Raw genomic sequence first — 19,852 nt, 5'->3', positions numbered from 1 at the left:
AAGCCAGGAGGTGGAGGTTGCAGTGAGCCAAGATCACACCACTGCACTCCAGCCTGGGTGACACAGCAAGACTCCATCTCAAAAAAAAAGATAAAAAAAGAAAAATACATATAAACCCCACCTTAATATACTGCAATGATTGTGCCATAATATGAAGAAAATCAGAAGTCTATAATTAAAATTTTATTTTTGTTTCTCTTCCTTATAAAGGGAAGCTTTTGTTACTATATCTGATAAAAGGAAAAATATTCCTTTTACAAGTTGTAGGATTATGAAGTATTGAAATAATTCATACAAAATATGGAGAGTTAGGGAGAAAGACATGAAATCCTCCCTGATCAGATGAGTTTTTCTTCTTTTTTTTTTTTTTTTGAGACGGAGTCTTGCTCTGTCACCCAGGCTGGAGTGCAGTGGCTGGATCTCAGCACACTGCAACCTCCACCTCCCGAGTTTAAGTGATTCTCCTGCCTCGCCTCCCCGAGTAGCTGGGACTACAGGTAGCACGCGCCACCACGCCTAGCTAATTTTGTATTTTTAGTAGAGATGGGGTTTCTCCATGTTGGTCATGGTGGTCTCAAACTCCTGACCTCAGGTGATCCGCCCGTCTAGACCTCCCAAAGTGCTGGGATTACAGGCGTGAGCCACTGCACCCAGCCTCAAATGAGTTTTTCTGTCTTTTGTGGACACAATCGTGTATAAGAGGGAATTTTGATATCTTAATAGTTTGTAATGTAATGATTTAGAAATGGAAATATTTGATAAATTAGTACTTAACTAAATCACAACTTGTGAAGAATAAAATTTGTGAGAGGAAATAAAATTAGTGAAGGAAAACTGAAGTAAATAAAGGAGAGCCGTTAATTAAGTGGCACTTTCTTGGAAAGTGTACATCTGAGGAAAAAGTACATTATGCATTTTTTGTATGAAATTTTTCATGGCCGGGCGCGGTGGTTCACGCCTGTAATCCTAGCTCTCTGGGAAGCCAAGGTGGGCGGATCACAAGGTCAGGAGATTGAGACCATCCTGGCTAACACGGTGAAACCCTGTCTCTACTAAAAATACAAAAAAATTAACCGGGCGTGGTGGCGGGCACCTGTAGTCCCAGATGCTTCAGAGGCTGAGGCAGGGGAATGGCATGAACCCGGGAGGCGGAGCTTGCGGTGAGCCGAGATTGCGCCACTGCACTCCAGCTTGGGCTACAGTGCGAGACTCTAAAAAAAAAAAAAAAAAAAATTCATGAAACTTTGCATCTACCATACCAGTTTAATTTGAGGAATGGGCAAATTTGCCATCAGTTTTATCTCCCCTGCGTCATTTAATATCGTGCTCATGCAGGTCTTTTTTTATTGTGGTAAACAGACCTTCAAGCCTGAATGTACAACCTGCCACACCAGTTAGAACGAATGATGATTTCCCCAGCCTGGACTTTTTTTGCGGGGGGAGGAGGGGAGTTATTTAAAGCAGTGCCAGGGACCAGACCATTTTGTGAAAAAAAATGGACATTTTTTTTTTCCCACTTTGTTAACATGGACATTTTGATTTTTAAAAAACGTAGGGGAGGGTGGGAGGAAGAGTAGAGTTATTCTCGTTATTCTCTTCAATAATCTGGAAAGTTAGAGCTGTGCCCCAAAATACTATTTTAGTTTACTCATGTAAGTTTTTATTTAAATTTTGCATTTATTTAAATTTTATGTCCTGCATTTATAATATATTAGTTCTAAATGTATCTTTAAAGTTTAATGGGATTGTTCCCACTGTTACTTTTTTTTTTTAAGGCAGAGTCTCGCTCTGTCACCCAGGCTGGAGTGCAGTGGCGCAATCTTGGCTCACTGCAACCTCTGCCTCCTGGGTTCAAGCGATTCTCCTGCCTCAGCCTCCCAAATAGCTGAGACTGCAGGCGCATGCCACCACGCCTGGCTAATTTTTTGTATTTTTAGTAGAGACGGGGTTTCACTGTGTTAGCCAGGATGGTCTCAATCTCCTGACCTCGTGATCCGCCCACCTTGGCCTCACAAAGTGCTGGGATTACAGGCATGAGCCACCCCACCCAGCCTCCCACTCTTAACTATTTTAATGTGGTCCCCCGCTATCTGAGCCCTACATGATTTTGTGGACTACTTTAGTGTTATCCTTTGGTTTTCATATTTTAAGATTAATTGTCCTGTTATTTGCTTTCCTCTATATGTGCCACTCATGCTTGAAAGTTACTTTAGGCCGGGTGCAGCAGCTCACGCCTATAATCCCAACACTTTGGGAGGTAGAGGCAGGCAGGTCACTTGAGGTCAAGAATTTGAAACCAGCCTGGCCAACATGGCGAAACCCCATCTCTACTAAAAATACAAAAAATTAGCAAGCGCAAATTGCTGTAAATAGGGTAGTAATAGCACCTAAGCATAGCATAAGGCTTTGAATTAGTAGGTACTTGGGAGACGGAGGCAGGAGAATCACTTGAACCTGGGAGGCAGAGATTGCAGTGTGCCAATATCGCACCACTGTACTCCAGCCTAAGTGACAGAGCAAGACTCCATCTCAAAAAAAAAAAAAAAGAAAAAAGTAATAGATAATAATGTAGTCCTCAAGCACTGCCCTAGCTGGCAGCTGATGTTAGCTTTTAAATAATGTTTTGCATTGCCATGGCCAGCTTTTGATTTGATTATCCTGTCGAATACAACAGTAGAAATTGTGGAGAGATGACTTATGGTTTGGGAAAACCATAGTTTTCCCAAAAAAACCATAATGTCATAAACTACATAAAATGTAACATAAATATTTAGCATATTTACATAACCGTGGTGCTTGCCATGATCTTTTTCTTTCCAGCAAATACAATTTTTGCCACTACTTTACCTTACCTATTGCCTACATATCAAATTCATACTTCTCCCAACCTTTGCCATCATCTGCAATACATGTTTCTAACATGCTGTGTTCCATCAGCTCAGTTACTCTTGCCTGTATATTTTATCCTGCATTTCCCCTATTTAATGATTTCATATCTTTATCCTTTAAAACTGTTCAAAAGTCACCATTTCAGAAAGCTTACATTGTTCAGCCCACAAATCCTTACTACTCTTTATTTGTATAACCCCTCACTCAGCATTATGGCTTTGTTTTCTACTATGTTAACAGTTTTCTGTAGTTTGCTTTCTGTGTATACGAAGACATTTTCATTATTATTTGTCCTATATTTATTATTTGTTGAGAATAAGGACTAGACAATCCCCTTTAAAAAAAAATTCTCTTCTAGAATTTTCATAGAAAATTAGGAAAACGGGAGGAGCCAGCAGTAAATACACGAATTGCAGTTGTAAGACTTCAGAAGTTGGAGAACTTCTGTTCTCTCCTTTTAATTGAAACAAAATCATTTGTGTGATTATGTTTAAATTGTAGGACAAATTTATGCTTTCATGGAGGCCAACTTCTCTAGACTTTACACTATAAGATGGCCAAACATAGAGTCTTGTGTCTCTTATGAATATGAATGCCCTCATTATAGCAATAAACTTATTTTTAAAATTTCCCCCAAAACTGCAAATTTGTTGAACATGGTTTCTGGTGTATAATTAATTCATGTCTTTGTTGCAGCAAGATAAAGCCGATCTTATCCGACCGAAACGGAAATATGAAAAGAAGCCCAAAGTCTTACCATCGTCTGCCGCTGCTACTCCCCAACAGACGAGTCCTGCTGCACTGCCAGTCTTCAATGCTAAAGATCTGAATCAGTATGACTTTCCCAGCTCAGACGAAGAACCTCTCTCCCAGGTACAAATACAATTCTCTATGAACATTGAGGAGGGATGTAGGAAGTCACATATCTGACCTACTTTCTTTATTTCATTTAAAGGTTTTGTCTGGCTCTTCAGAAGCTGAGGAAGACAATGATCCTGATGGCCCTTTTGCTTTCCGTAGGAAAGCAGGCTGTCAGTACTATGCTGTAAGTTTCAGACTGTCTTTGTAAATAACAAACTATTTACCTTTAACTGACAAAATTAAATAATTTGGATTTTTTTTTTTAAGCCTCACTTAGACCAAACTGGCAATTGGCCTTGGACTAGTCCTAAAGATGGAGGATTAGGGGATGTGCGATACAGATACTGCTTAACTACTCTCACCGTACCCCAAAGGTGTATTGGATTTGCACGAAGACGGGTTGGGCGCGGTGGAAGGTAAGGTATTTCTGTATTCCTAGCAGAAGGATATTTTAGGCATTAGGGTGATTGAATCTAACTTTTAAAATCCCTCTGAACAACTCATTAGTTCCCATTTGCTATTCTTAACTGATTTGTTGACTAAAATATTTTTGTTGCTGTGCTACCTGGTTCTTATACATCCATAGCTTTTGACAACTCTAATGGGTCCCTAGTGGACCTCCTTTTCTCCCCAAGGTGGAAAACCTCAGGTAAATTATCAAGGGGTAGAATTGTGAGAAAAGGCAACAGATGAAGACAAGTGTAAATCCTGATTGCACACAGTGTATTAAGTTAAAGAAACTGCAAAAAAAGTTGTTTCACACTAGCTAGCATAATGGGTTTAACTGACAATGAAAAGGATCCATGCATAACCTGATCTTGACATTCCAGTTTGTCAGGATCTAATTGTTCTTCCTTTGTTTAAACCTTGTAGAATTCCTTCCTTCATACTTTAAATGCCTTTATGCGAGAAGTTGTTTGTATGGGGACAGGAAACAAATAGCAAAACACATAAACTCAAGGAATGGAGAGACGTTAATGTATAATGTACGGGGAAAATTAAAAGGGAAAGCAAATAATGGTATCAGGGTGCTTTTTCAGGAAGAAACCCAAGGGTATCTTTATGATAAACTAATGGCTTATGCATATATTTTTTTCATCTTTAACTCTTAATTGCAGAGGGTTTTTTTTTATTATTTAAACATTGGTTAAGAATTATCTAGGCACTAAAATACATTTTATTTAGTCCGTTTTTTTCCATCACTGTGTTGACATCAGGAGCAGTGAAAATTCTCTATGTTAGCTATATTTTATTCTATTACTAACATTAATCAGTGTTATTATTTTGACTTGGAGCCATTTATAATGCTTATATAAATAACATAAGAGGCCAGTCATGGTGGCTCACACCTGTAATCCCACCCAGCAATTAGGGAGGCCAAGGTGGGTGGATCACTTGAGGTCAGGAGTTTGAGACCAGCCTGGCCAACATGGGGAAACACTGTCTCCACTAAAAACACAAAAATTATCTGGGCATGGTGGCAGGTGCCTGTAATCTCAGCTACTTGGGAGGCTGAGGCAGGAGAATCACTTGAACCCCAGGGCAGAGGTTGCAGTGAGCCAAGATCGCACTATTGCACTCCAGTCTGGGTGACAGAGTAAAACTCCATCTCAATCAATCAATCAATAACATAAGAATATATCCTCTAGAGTAGTGGATCTCAAATATTTTATCTATAAGAAATGTTAATGGTATATACTATGTTTTTTGTTGCTTTTCTTCTCTCTTCTCCCTTTCCCCCACAAAGGAATGAAGTTTTTGCTTAAATATAGAATGAATGTGTTTGCAACATTTTATAAAGCATTCATTTTGGTGCTTTGTAATGGAAGTGAAAATCTTTGGTTGAAAAACAATTTGTTAAAAGAACTTTTATTAGAAATTGAAGTTGTAGCCTATAAGAACCAAATACTAAGATAATCAACTTTAAAGCTTTTAAATATTCAGTATGAGTTGGCCTTTTGGCAGTTGGGGGGAAAAAGAAAAAGCTTTAATATATAATCTTTGAATAGCTATTTTAAATAACTGTTTCTTGTCTGATTTTTTAATAGGGTCTTACTGGACAGAGCTCATTCAGACTATGACAGTGTGTTTCACCATCTGGATTTGGAAATGCTTTCCTCACCACAACATTCTCCAGTCAATCAGTTTGCCAATACCTCAGAAACAAATACCTCGGACAAATCTTTCTCTAAAGACCTCAGTCAGATACTAGTCAATATCAAATCACGTAGATGGCGGCATTTTAGGCCTCGGACACCATCCCTACATGACAGTGACAATGATGAACTCTCCTGTAGAAAATTATATAGGAGTATAAACCGAACAGGAACAGCACAACCTGGGACCCAGACATGCAGTACCTCTACGCAAAGTAAAAGTAGCAGTGGTTCAGCACACTTTGGTATGTTGACTGTTATGATGTACATTTCTATAGAAATGTCAGGTCCAACCATTTGCCATTTGTTTGACTATGTGGTCTGTTACATTTATGGCTTAAAGTCCTTTTCTCTTAAACAGGTAAAAAAAAAACACAAAAAACAGATCTTGGTCTAAGTATTTATTTGAATCCTGTTCCTGTAGGAGTTTGTATGTGTGTGTCTTCATTTAAACATACCTGCATACAAAGATGGTTTATTTCTATTTAATATGTGACATTTGTTTCCTGGATATAGTCCGTGAACCACGAGATTTATCATATTTTTCAATAATATGAGAAGAAAATGGGCCGTAAATTGTTAACCAGTTTATGTTCAGATATTTCTCTAGTTTTTACCTAGTCTGCTTTAACGTAGAGACCAGCAAGTGAATATATATGCATAACCTTATATGCTGACACAATAAATCAGAATAATTTATTAAAGTTAAACTAATTTTTCAGAGAAGAACATTTAAAGGGTTAATGTTTTTGAAACGTTTTCAGATATCTATTTGATTATTGTGGCTTCTATTTGAAATGTGTCTAAAATAAATGCTGTTTATTTAAAATATTCCTATAATCTTAGCTGTCTGTTTTAAAGCATAAGTTTGTGTTATTTGAAGCATATATATTGTAGAAATTCACTATTGAGTTATGTTACTACTGATTTTTGTGAAGGTAATCTAAGGACTATGAAGATATTTATTGTTCCCCTAATTCACCCTGTAGGGTTATAGTTAAGTTGCTTCATAAATATCAACATTTGCTCTGATTCTTAAAGATCTCCAGAAAATGTTCCGGAAACTAATTTACTTGGTGGTTAAAAAAAAAGTACAGTTGACCCCTGAACAACATGAGAGTTAGAGGCCCCCCCATGCAATTCAAAATTCATGTATAACTTTTGACTCCCCAAAAACTTTACTAATAGTCTGCTCCTGACCAGAATTACGAATAACATAAACAGTCCATTAGTCCATTAACATAAACAGTCCAAACATACATGTTTTGTATGTTATATGTATTCTGTACTATATTCTTAAAATAAGCTAGGAAAAAGAACATGTTATTAAGAAATTTATAGAGCCAGGCATGGTGGCTCATGCCTGTAATCCCAGCACTTTGGGAGACTAAAGTGGGCAGATTGCTTGAGCCCAGGAGTTCAAGACCAGTCTGGACAACATGGTGAAACCCCATCTCTACAAAAAATGCAAAAATTAGCTGGGTGTGGTGGTGAGCGCCTGTAGTCTCAGCTACTCAGGAGACTGAGGTGGTAGGAGCCCAGAAGGTCAAGGCTGCAGTGAGCCAAGATCGTGCCACTGCATTCCAGCCTTCACAGCAAAGCAAAACCCTGTTTCAAAAAAAAAAAGAAATTCATAAAGGAGAGAAAATGCATTTACTAATCATTAAGTGTAAGTGGATCATCATAAAGGTCTTTATCCTCATCATCTTCACATTGAGGAGGAGGAGGGGTTGGTCTTGTCGTCTGAGGGGTGACAGAGGCAGAAGATAATTTACAAATAAGTGGACCCAGGCAGTTCAAACCCATGTTATTCAAGGGTCAGCTGTACTTCCATGAAATGGAAGTCTTTCAGCTCATGAGAAAAATAATCACAATTCAGAAATCAACTGGAAGATAAAGCTATTTTAGGGCCTAACAGCTTATTTATAATCCCATTAATGTTACTGTCTTTTATCACCAAAAGCCAATTTCTCTCTACTTCTATAGTCTTAAGAATCAAAATAAAGAACTTTTCAATGAAGACTTACATATAGTGTTAGTGTAGAGGTTTTAACATTATAAACCTCTCATAGGTTACCCTGATAATTAAGCTTTCTACGCTGTAAAAAATTCTTTGAGACTTCTCAGAAAATAGGCATGTTCCATCAATCTCTATCTTCTCCACCCCTTAAATAGAGAAGTTGAAGTGTATAAGTATCCTAAATATTTAAGGATTTTATAATGCTCTTTTTTTATGAAAAACGTTTTGCTGTACTACTTTAGGCGTATTAATAACAGTTGTAAAACTTGGTTGATTTGTGTTTGCCAAAGAACATTAAAAGATGAGCATTACCAAAAGCTTAGCTGAAAAGAAATCATTAGTAACCTTGTAATTTTTCTTCTTTATCATTTCTTTCCTCCATATATGCGATACAACTATTTATTTATTTATTTAAGACAGGATCTTTCTCTGTCACCCAGACTGGAGTACAGTGGCACAGTCATGGCTCACTGCAGCCTCAACTTCCCAGGCTCAGTGATCCCCCCACCTCAGCCTCCTGGGTAGCTAGGATTGCAGGCGTATGCCACCATGACTGGCTAATTTTTTGTAAGAGACAGGGTCTCTCTATGTTGCCCAGGCTAGTCTTGAACTCCTGGCCTCAAGTGATCCTCCTGCCTTGGCCTCCCAAAGTGCTAGGGTTACAGGGGTGAGCCACTGCACCCAGCCTCAATACTACTTTTTAAAAATGAGTTTATCTATTTTTTTTCCTGTTGTCTTCATTATTTTCAATTTCTCCTTAAATTTCGCTAGATCTTCTAATACTTAGAGGATAGATACCTACAGAATACTGTAGGGTAACACTGTTCATTTATATTTCTGAATCTTCCAGAGACCTAAAGCTTTTCTCTGCATACTCTATAAAGTATATTACAATGCACCCATATCATAAGTGCATTTCACTTAATCCAACTCCAGGCCCCTGAAGAAGAAAAAAGAAAATTTAGGCCAAGCGTGGTGGCTCATGCCTGTAATCCCAGCACTTTGGGAGGCCGAGGCAGGCGGATCACCTGAGGTCAGGAGTTCCACACTAGCTTGGCTAATATGGCGAAACCTGGTCTCTACTAAAAAATACAAAAATTAGCTGGGCATGATGGCAGGTGCCTGTAATCCCAGCTACTCAGGAAGCTGAGGCAGGGAGAATGGCTTGAACCTGGGAGTCAGAGGTTGCAGTGAGCCGAGATTGTGCCATTGCATTCCAGCCTGGGTGACAGAGCAAGACTCCATCTCAAAAAAAAAAAAAAAAAAAAAAAAGAGAGAAAATGAAGCAGCTCAAATGTTATACAGAATTCTAAATACAATTTACTAAAAGAATATATTCTCCAGAGTGAGCCTGGAATAGGGGAAGTTGAATGTGTTGGTCCTGTTACAGCATGAGTGCCTGCATTGCCACTTTATTCATAGGTTAAGCATCTTACCTCATTCAGTAGTAATTGTGATTTTAAAGATAATTTTTAATTTTCGTACAGCATGGCCCCCACATACAAACCAGACTACTTTCTCTGGCATTTAACCAAAGAAACTCTGATGTAGTCTGATGCCAGCAGAAAAACTGGCAGTGTTGGGCTTATTAAAACAGAAGAGTCAGGCCAGGCACGGTGGGTCATGCCTGTAATCCCAGCACTTTGGGAGGCCGAGGCGGGCAGATCGCCTGAAATCACCTCAGGTCAGGAGTTCAAGACCAGCCTGGCCAACATGGCGAAACACGTCTCTATTAAAAATACAAAAATTAGCCAGACGTGGTGGTGGGTGCCTGTAATTCCAGCTACTTGGGAGGCTGAGACAGGAAAATCGCTTGAATCCAGGAGGCGGAGGTTGCAGTGAGCCAACATCAAGCCACTGCACTCCAGCCTGGGTGACAGGGCAAGACTCCATCTCAAAATAAATAAATAATAAAAATTATGCATGAAACAAAGTACTGACTGCATTTTGACTGTGGCTCCATCACATGAGGCCAGGTGTAGAATTTTCCACTTGTAGTATCAGGTCAACACAGAAAAAGTTTTGGTTCTTGGAGCATGTCAGATTTCAGACGTTCATATTAGAGATGCTCAACTTGTTTATGAGTTTGGAAGTTAACTATTGTGTAAAATACAAGTCAGCTGATAAGCTTTCCTGCTACTTAAGCCAAGTATGTGAGTTATAGTATAGCCATTTCTGATTATTCAATCATTGTTTTTATGTTTGTCTTGTTTTTGAGACAGAGTCTTGCTCTGTCTCCCAGGCTGGAGTACAGTGGCATGATCTCAGCTCACTGCAACCTCCGCCTCCCCAGTTCAAGCAGTTCTCTGCCTCAGTCTCCTGAGTAGCTGGGATTACAGGCACCCGCCACCATGCCTGGCTAATTTTTGTATTTTTCGTAGAGATGGGGTTTCACCATCTTGGCCAGGCTGGTCTTGAACTCCTGACCCTGTGATCCACCCGTTTCGGCCTCCCAATATGCTGGGATTACAGGCGTGAGCCACCGTGCCTGGCCTTTTTTTTGAGGTACAGTTTCACTGTGTCTCCCAGGCTGGAGTGCCATGGTGTGGTTTCACTCACTGCAACCTCTGCCTGCTGGCTTCAAGCGATTCTCATGCCTCAGCCTCCCAAGTAGCTGGGATTACAGGTGCGCACCACCATACCCAGCTAATTTTTGTATTAGTAGAGACGGGGTTTCACCATGTTGGCCAGGCTGGTCTTGAACTCCTGACCTCAAGTGATCCGCCTGCCTTAGCCTCCCAAAGTGCTGGGAGTAGGCCAGGAGCTACCGCACCTGGCCTACTCTCATTTTAAGTTAAATAGGAAATTCTAAATGAAGATAATAGAAGTCCATTTTAGTAAAGTGCATGAGCTTTCATAAGCTGATTTTATAGTCTGTTTCAACTACTCAGAATCTTTTTTACTTTCCTTCCCACTCTTGACTATTTTGCATATTTGTGTAGCCTGAGCAGTCAGGTATCAGGCTTCCTAATACCTGAGTATTGTGTGAGTTAGGTGTGTTGAGTGTTTGGTCCTCTGGATACCATGCAGCAGGATAACATAGTGGTAAGGAACTGGGAAAGACCATATGTGTATATGGAAATTTGGGGGCTAGGTTTTAGTACTTAAGGATAAATTGTATATTTTTAATCATCTTCAGTTAATAGGTGATTTTGGACAGTTTCCAAATACAGTTGTTGTTTTTTTATACTCACAAAAGCACCTTGGGAAGTTGAGTGTTCAGTGACTGAGTATGCATTTGCATAAGGACTCTTATGTAAGAGTCCTTATATAATTCAGAAAGACTGGAAACAGAAAGTGATTTTTAAGCTACAATTCTGTGTTCAATATGTGAATTCCTAATTTCCAGTAAAATTTCACCAGCATTCCAAATTATTTTTCTGAGCTCTCATATCTGCAGTAAAGATTTGGTTTATTTTTATAAACGACTAAGAGATATATGGTTAGAATGATATGTTCCAAGTCTTAATATCTATAACTTAGTGCAATTTAGTTTGCAACATAACATTTTAATCTCACTGTGGAAAAGGAACTCTAGATTTGAGCACTGAATATTTTGTAAGATTTTGTGAATTTGCAGGACCTTGACTTTATTCAAATGTGTTCCAAAATTCAGAAGTTTTTTTTTTTTTTTCTTTTTTTCTTTTTTTGAGACAGTCTCACTCTGTTGCCCAGGCTGGAGTGCAATAGCATGATCTGGCTCACTGCAACCTTTGCCTCCCGGGTTCAGCGATTCTCCCGCCTCAACCTCCCGAGTAGCTGGGACTACAGGCGCGTGACACCACGCCTGGCTAATTTTTGTATTTTTTAGTAGAGACGAGGTTTCACTGTATTGGCCAGGCTGGTCTCGAACTCCTGATCTCGTGATCCGCCTGCCTCAGCCTCCCAAAACGCTGGGATTACAGGCGTGAGCCACTGCACCCGGCCTCAGAATTTTTTTTACTATAGAGGGTGGATTATTACATAACATCTGTAGCAGAGTCTGGAGTAGCACCTGTAGTAAAATACATTAATAGTTCTATCGTCATATAATAAAGTGCAAGAATATTCACACTAAGAGGAATATTTGACTGCAAATAATCTCATGTTCAGTCATTCACAGCCAGATGAGGTCAGATCTGGTCATAGTTTGCCAACAAATGAATTACAATAAACTTTGGTTTTCAAATTAGATTTCTAGATGGCTGATAAGGCTCGTGAATCCTGTCAACTCAATCTCACTAATTAGGAGATCATACTTTAATAACTACGTGAAGAATCATTTTACCTTTTGTTTTATATTAAAATAATGTTTGGCCTGTGTACTAAAAGAAATTTCTAATTCAGGGTCTTTAGGCATTTGGGGTTACTTTTGATTTTGTTATTAAAAACAAAGTATATATTTTGAGGGGCCGGGTGCTGTGGTTCACCCCTGTAATCCCAGCACTTTGGGAGGCCGAGGCAGGTGGATCACTTGAGGACAGGAGTTCAAGACCGGCCTGGCAAACATGGCGAAAACTCCGTCTCTACTAAAAATACAAAAATTAGGCTGGTGTGGTGGCACACGCCTGTAATCCCAACTACTTGAGAGGCTGAGGCAGGAGAATCGCTTGAAGCCGGGAGGCCTGGGCAACAGAGCGAGACTCCCTCTCAAAAAAAAAAAAAGTGTACATTTTGGTAATCTAAACTCCGTCTGTCACGGCTGAATGTTTCCTTAGCACCCATCACTTTCCCCTCAGCTGCGCTCCTTTGATCATCTCAGTTGATCACCTTTAGCTATAAGAGTGCAGTGCACAGAGCAGCAGTCTGAACTATAGGCTGTTCCAGCTGCTGGTGTACCGTACCAGGGCTTCCCTGTAGTACAAGTAGACTCAAAGAGTCGTAGGCCAGGCGCAGTGGCTCACGCCTGTAATCCCAGCACTTTGGGAGGCCAAAGCAGGTGGATTGCTTGAGCCTAAGGAGTTCAAGACCAGCCTGAGCAACATGGTGAAACACCCATCTCTACAAAAAATACAAAAATTAGCCAGGCATAATGGTACTCGCCTATAGTCCCAGCTAGAGCTACTTGGGAGGCTAAGGTGGGAGGATCAGTTGAACCCAGGAGGTCAAGGCTGCAGTGAGCCCAGATCACACCACTGCATTCCAGCTTAGGCAACAGAGTGAGACCCTGTCTCAAAAAAAAATTTCTGCCCAAGAGAATTGGTTACTTAGAAGCTACCAAAACAAAGGTAGTTTCTACTTCTGCCTAAGTATTTCTAGTGAAGCTAAATTCAACAACTTTCTAGATCGAGTTATTTGAGGATCTTGGTTAGAAAGTTTGTCTATGTATTGAACCAAAAACTGCCTTCTTAAATTAAAACTAAAACCTGCAGGTCCCTGGTTTGCTCATGGAAGCATACCGAGTGAGTTTGCTCCCCCTCCAGCATCATAAAGGCCTTCACCCAGTTGAAGTCCTATCATGCTACCTTTCCTAGTCGCGTTCCTGGTTAAATATTTGGAGCTTTTAATCCTTTCCCACACATAGGATTCTCCTTGCGTAGAGCCTTGTTTGTCAGGTGCTCTATGTATGCGGGCTTTTTAAGCACTTGATTCATATTGTTGGTACATCAGAAGTTAGATTTCTTGTAAATATTAAATCCAAGAATTTTTGTCTATTTTTCAATTTAAAATCTCATTGCTTTGGGGTTCTCTTTTCCTTCCACTGTTACATCTGTGTGACCTCAGAATTTTCTTCATTTCTAGATGAGGTTGTAGGAAGAAATCCTACAATCTCTAAGAGTCCTTCCTGACCTCAAAATTTTTTGGTTTTGTGAAAGGATTCTGACTCTAGATTTGGTCATCTGTCAACAACAACCATCTTGCCCACCTTTGTGGGAATTACAAACTTGATTCTCATACCATATCAGGAGGTAGACATACAACCTAAAAATGTTCTACCTTGATATCTCAATCCATTCATAGACATTTAGAGAGGGTGAGGGTGGTCATTTTTGTCTTATTTCCACTTAGCATTTGGTTAGACTTTCAGGTTATAATGGTATCATGACCTGAGGTTCAGATTTCATTTGCCCATATTTACTACCTTTGTACAAGTTTTTCTACTCATTCACACTGGGACCTTCTTTAGGAATTGAACTTTATTTCTCAGAAGAAATATAAAACCTTAGCATCTCATAGCTGAAAAGGACCTTAATGATCACCTAATTTAATCTCATTCTCATTTTATTTATTTATGTATTTATTTTTAAGATGAAGTCTTGCTCTGTGGCCCAGGCCGGAGTGCAGTGGTGCAATCTCAGCTCACTGCAACCTCTGCCTCCTGGGTTCGAGCAATTCTCGTGCCTCAGCCTCCCGTGTAGCTAGGATTACAGGCGTGTGCCACCACGCCTGGCTAAGTTTTTGTATTTTTGGTAGAGACGGGGTTTCATCATGTTGGTCAGGGTGGTCTCAAATTCCTGACTAATTAGTTATTGATAAATGCTTAATTAAACACACACACCAGCAAAGTTCTACAAAAGAATACTTTCTTTCATATGTATGGACTTTAATACATAGACATTCAGTGAATGCTAAATTATTGTTTTTCTATATATGTGATGACCTGACCTTCCAAAAATGGTTTGTTTGCTTTTAAATTTACTGAGCATTCCCTACTAGAAAAGCCAAGGCTTAGGCAACACACTCAAACTTAGGAAATTAAACTGTAAATCTCAAAAATATATTGGCAAAAGTATCTAGTGAATCAAGGGTTATTACATTTAAATAATTTTTGTGGATTTTCTTTAAACATGAGAAATATTAACTATGAAATTGTTTTAGGGCAGCATTGACTTTGTTTTAGATTTTCTTCAGGTTTTGATACAACACATTTCTGTTTATATGGAAATGATCATGTTGACAGTTATTTTTATGTCAATATTTAGGGAGTATTCTATTATCAATAAAAATCTTTTCTATAGATTGCAGATTTGTGAATTACGAACATGGTAGGAAAGGGAGCTCATCAAAGGGCAGATATCAACTAAACAGATTTTAACACACACAGAAAATAGGAAAACCAATTTCCAACATTTTTTGCCCTTGTAGCCCAAGAACTTAGTTCAACTCAAGTATAAGAGCCTGTGTAGATACTAATAACTTACGAGGTTTTCTTGAATATTATTTCACAGTTTTCTGATCCATTCAAAATATGGCAGAATTTGTACCTAACCTAATTTTCTAGTTGTACCAGGCAGAACCTATATCCTGGAGGATAAAAAAAGATTCTTCATGAGTTATATAAGTGAAAAGTATAAAACTTGAAGTGATATTCTAACTAAATTATCAAACTGAAGTTAAACAACAAATTAGGTGACAGTATTTTGAAAACATTAAACTTTAGATTGAGGAAATGTGCATGATTTATAGATTCCCTGGTAGCCAGGGATGCATGATAAACCTTTTTTTGTTTTAAAATAATTCTTACTCAAACAAACATCACAGGCTTCTTAAAGACGCCTTTAAAATCAGAGGTATTGTGATTGTATGTCTTTTTTTTTTTTTTAATTGGCAAAAAAGAGAAAAAGGTTTCCTTTTTAAAAACTGCACACACTTTTTTGGGGGGGTAATAAATGAACATTTTTTTGTTTGTTTTTTTTAGAACTGAGCTCTCCATAGACAAACATAAGTAGCATAACACAGTGTCTTTCCTCAGACATCATTCTGTACAGTAAATCAACATAAACAACTCCGTTCTTATTGACTGGATTTTTTCCAGGTGGGTTAATTGGGTGGGGAAAATTAATTAACCTTAACATTGGAGCCTCTTTTCTTCCTGTTAAACTTAAAGGATGAGTTCTTTAAAAAAAAAAAAAAAAGGCAATAAACCAACCAACAACTGTAATCTTTCATATGGAGGAAAATTTTTTAATGACTACAATTAGAAAATATGTAGAACTATTAGTATATATACACAGAGCCATTAGGGATCATCTGAATGCCTTGGGAAGATATGGATTAAATAGAAACCAAATGGTAATTATCAGATATTCTCTCAAGCTCAGTGCAAAGTTGAATTCCAAATCCATGGATTTTAAAAGCTGATATTACCTTTCTACACTGTCTAGAACAAGTGTCACAGCTTAAAAAAAAATAGTGGTGTTGAAATTTGGGAAGTGAGCAGTTCTCTTTCCTGTGTTTAATTCAGGAAGTTGAATTTTTTTTCTCTTTAAATTCATGCCACTCTTGTTAAATGTGGTAGCAGAAATGCAGAAATTTTCATTTGGAAGTGATCTTTAGCAGGATCATGATCCTTTGTCAGATGCTTCAATTTTGCACAGATTCAATGCAGAATTTTTGTTTTAGTACTGTAAGACATACATGACAGCTGGGCATTTTTATAAAGTGTTTCTTTATTTTATGTTCAGCATTTACAGCCGAACAATACCAGCAACATCAACAGCAACTGGCACTCATGCAGAAACAGCAGCTTGCACAAATTCAGCAACAGCAAGCAAATAGTAATTCCTCCACCAACACATCACAGGTGAGGGATTTGTCTGTCTTATGATTATCCCTCATTGTTTCCCACCAGAGTTCATCTCTAATTACCAACTGTTGTCATAGAACCTTGCATCTAACCAGCAGAAAAGTGGCTTTCGCCTGAATATACAGGGTTTAGAAAGAACACTACAGGTGAGTATGGAAGCTGTTGCCTCTGCTCCCTATTTTAAAAAGTAAAACTAAAGCACTTAGTTAAATGAGATGAAGATACTGTCTTCCCGTCTGACCTGTAGTCCATTAATGTACCTCTTGAATGTATAACCCCACCCAGTTCATTCTCTTGGGCATGTTAATTATTATTAAGACTTTTAAAATTATAAGAGATAACTTTTAAACCTAAAGCATGATAAATGTTTGCCATTTAAACACATATAGGGCATAAAGGCTGAGGTTTGAGTCTCTATGCATCTTGCAGGAAAAATACATTTTTAAAAAGTTGAGGGGCCTATCAATTTCTAGGTTAAATTATGTGATATTTTGTTACTTCCATTTCTAAAGGAATAGTTATCTTATCCCAAAGGTGCCTTTCATTGTGTGTGTATACATATGTGTGTGTGTATAAGTTAGGTGAAGGAAGTTTACATATTTATTCATTATATGGATTTGCAAATCACTGAAATGTTTACTAGCATATTTCTTGTCCAACATTTTGTGTTGGAGGTTTGCTGTTTCCACATTATAGAAGGCTTATTTTGGTAATTGACTTATACATATTATATATTGTCACATATGAAGCAAAATTTATAACTTAGATTACTTTTCACTTTTCAAATATATGACTATCAAAAGAGATATAATTACTGTTGCATCTCAAGGTACTAACTAAAAAAGAAAGATTTCAGTGGTTTGCCATTTTTACTTATATTCAAACTGATTTTGGTATACATGTGTAGCTTTGATATTGATTTGATACTAAGTAATACTGATTAGATTTCTTTTGTATTTTCTTTTTAGGGTTTTGTTTCTAAGACTTTGGATTCTGCTAGTGCACAGTTTGCTGCTTCTGCTTTGGTGACATCAGAACAACTGATGGGATTCAAGATGAAGGATGATGTGGTGCTTGGAATCGGGGTGAATGGCGTCCTTCCAGCCTCAGGTAAGAATAAAGACATTTAAATTGTTTGGGTTATATTTATAACATATATCTATAATATAAACAGCAAAGTTGTACATTGTTTAGATGTTTATTTTTTTTTCTTTCTAGGAGTATACAAGGGCTTACACCTCAGTAGTACTACACCAACAGCACTTGTACATACAAGTCCATCAACAGCAGGTTCAGCTTTGTTACAGCCTTCAAATATTACACAGACTGCAAGTTCCCACAGTGCACTGAGTCATCAAGTAACTGCTGCCAATTCTGCAACAACTCAGGTTCTGATTGGGAACAACATTCGATTAACTGTACCTTCATCAGTTGCCACTGTAAACTCTATTGCCCCCATAAATGCACGACATATACCTAGGACTTTAAGTGCTGTTCCATCATCTGCCTTAAAGCTGGCCGCCGCAGCAAACTGTCAAGTTTCCAAGGTCCCATCTTCATCCTCTGTAGATTCAGTTCCAAGGTGAGTGGTTATTTTAGCCTAACATACCTGGAATAGGAGATCTAACTTCAGTCCTCCAGCATTGTTCTTTACCTATTTCTTTGTGTTTCCTGTTCTTTTCCTTTTATACATTGAAAATGTATAGTTGAGAATTGATCACTTATTTATTCAAGGACTAAACAGTTCTTGAACACTTAATTCAATATTAAGAATTTGAACTAACTGGTATAGTGAATATTGCATATATGATTTGGAACATCCCTTTCTTACTATAACAATAGCTTATACCAGGCGCAGTGGCTCACGCCTGTAATCCTAGCACTTTGGGAGGCAGAGGCAGTCAGATCACCTAAGGTCAGGAGTTTGAGACCAGCTGATCCAACATGGTGAAAGACCACCTCTACTAAAAATACAAAATCAGCCGGGCATGGTGGCGCATGCCTGTAATCCCAGCTACTCAGGAGGCTGAGGCAGGAGAATCACTTGAACCTGGGAGGCGGAGGTTGCAACCAAGATCGCACCATTGCACTCCAGCCAGGGCAACAAGAGCTAAACTCTGTCTCAAAAAAAAAAAGCGTATAATGCTCTCATTTTTCTTCCGTCTTTGGATGGAAGGAGTTCTTCTGAGAACGTTTCTTTTATGACTTTATTTCCGCAGCTTCTCATGTAAACAGGTAGAATTGATAGAAACCCCTGCCCCCATCACTGGTATGCTAAGCTATTCTTTTTTTTTTTTTTTTTTTTTTTTTTTTCCAGACTGAGTCTCGTTCTGTTGCCCAGGCTGGGGTGCAGTGGCACAATCTCAGCTCACTACAAACTCTGCCTCCTGGGTTCAAGTGATTCTTCTGTCTCAGCCTCCTGAGTAGATGGGATTACAGGCGTACACCACCATGCCTGGCTAATTTTTGCATTTTTAGCAGAGACGGGGTTTCACCATGTTGGCCATGCTAGTCTTGAACCCCTGACCTCAGGTGGTCAGCCTGCCTTGGCCTCCCAAAGTGCTGAGATTATAGGCATGAGCCACCACGCCCGGCCTTAAGCTATTCTTACTAATGTAAAGACTTATAGTATTCATGCCAGGTCAACTCTTAATTGAACCATTATTTTTTGTGCTAACTTGCCGTCTTAGATTTCAGTAGACAGTTGAGAATTTTGCTTATGCTCTATTATGTTGTAGAATTAAGGGTAGTTAAAATTCTGCTGTCCACAAGATACTGTGGGAGAAACAAAAGAAAAAGACAGGTGTTTTCAGTTTAGTTAGCAGACAAGCATAAAAGAGTGAGAAGTTCAATAATGCTAACTGTAGATATCACAAAGCATTATATACTTGTTAAATTAATTGTATAGATGATGGCTGTAATTCAGTATAAGGAGAAATCTTTTTTTGCACAGGGAATTCTGGGACTGTTCTAACAAAATAAGATCAGATTCAATCTGTGTTAGTCTTCGGGCAAAAAGGAGAAAGAAAAAGCATTTCTGGCAGGTGGAGTGAAATACAAATTTGAGGCTGAGTGAAAATACAAAGTTGAGGAAATACAAGTGTTTAGAAGTTAACAAGTAAACTGGTTTTTCTATAGGTTCGGGAAGGTTAGTAGTTGAAATTGGAATGGCAGGAGAAGCCATTCCAGATTCCTGGAGCACTTTAAATGCCAGACTGTTAGACTGTCTCAGCCAGGAGTGGCCCAGAAGAAAGCAGGGTTTGTAGCAATGAACTGTGGCCTGTAGTTTCCAAACCATGCATCTGTGTCTCCTTCTGAATTTAAGTAACAGTCATTGTCTGCTTAATGCCAATCCATTCTTACTAGTATTCTGGGTCTAATTATATAGCTAATCTGTCAGCTATAGTTCTGACTCATATC

At 38.6% G+C, this 19,852-nt stretch overlaps 1 protein-coding gene across 4 annotated transcripts in view; it reads left to right on the top strand.

Moving 5' to 3' along the window:
- Window positions 1-19,852, top strand: part of EPC1 (enhancer of polycomb homolog 1) — a 109,304-nt gene that overhangs the window by 87,491 nt on the left and 1,961 nt on the right. For 2 of the 4 annotated variants that reach the window (XM_054522139.2, XM_054522138.2), the window contains exons 7-14: window positions 3,586-3,762; window positions 3,845-3,934; window positions 4,018-4,166; window positions 5,799-6,151; window positions 16,311-16,429; window positions 16,510-16,578; window positions 17,401-17,542; window positions 17,651-18,014. In XM_054522139.2, coding sequence (XP_054378114.1) covers window positions 3,586-3,762; window positions 3,845-3,934; window positions 4,018-4,166; window positions 5,799-6,151; window positions 16,311-16,429; window positions 16,510-16,578; window positions 17,401-17,542; window positions 17,651-18,014 — 1,463 coding nt within the window. The remainder of the gene's footprint in view (window positions 1-3,585; window positions 3,763-3,844; window positions 3,935-4,017; window positions 4,167-5,798; window positions 6,152-16,310; window positions 16,430-16,509; window positions 16,579-17,400; window positions 17,543-17,650; window positions 18,015-19,852) is intronic. The other 2 variants (XM_024253949.3, XM_024253948.3) reach the window with 1 other exon arrangement.

Source organism: Pongo abelii, chromosome 8 (assembly GCF_028885655.2).
Source record: "Pongo abelii isolate AG06213 chromosome 8, NHGRI_mPonAbe1-v2.0_pri, whole genome shotgun sequence".
In the NCBI taxonomy this organism is placed as follows: Eukaryota; Metazoa; Chordata; class Mammalia; order Primates; family Hominidae; genus Pongo; species Pongo abelii.
This window is presented reverse-complemented; position numbering and strand designations above follow the sequence as displayed.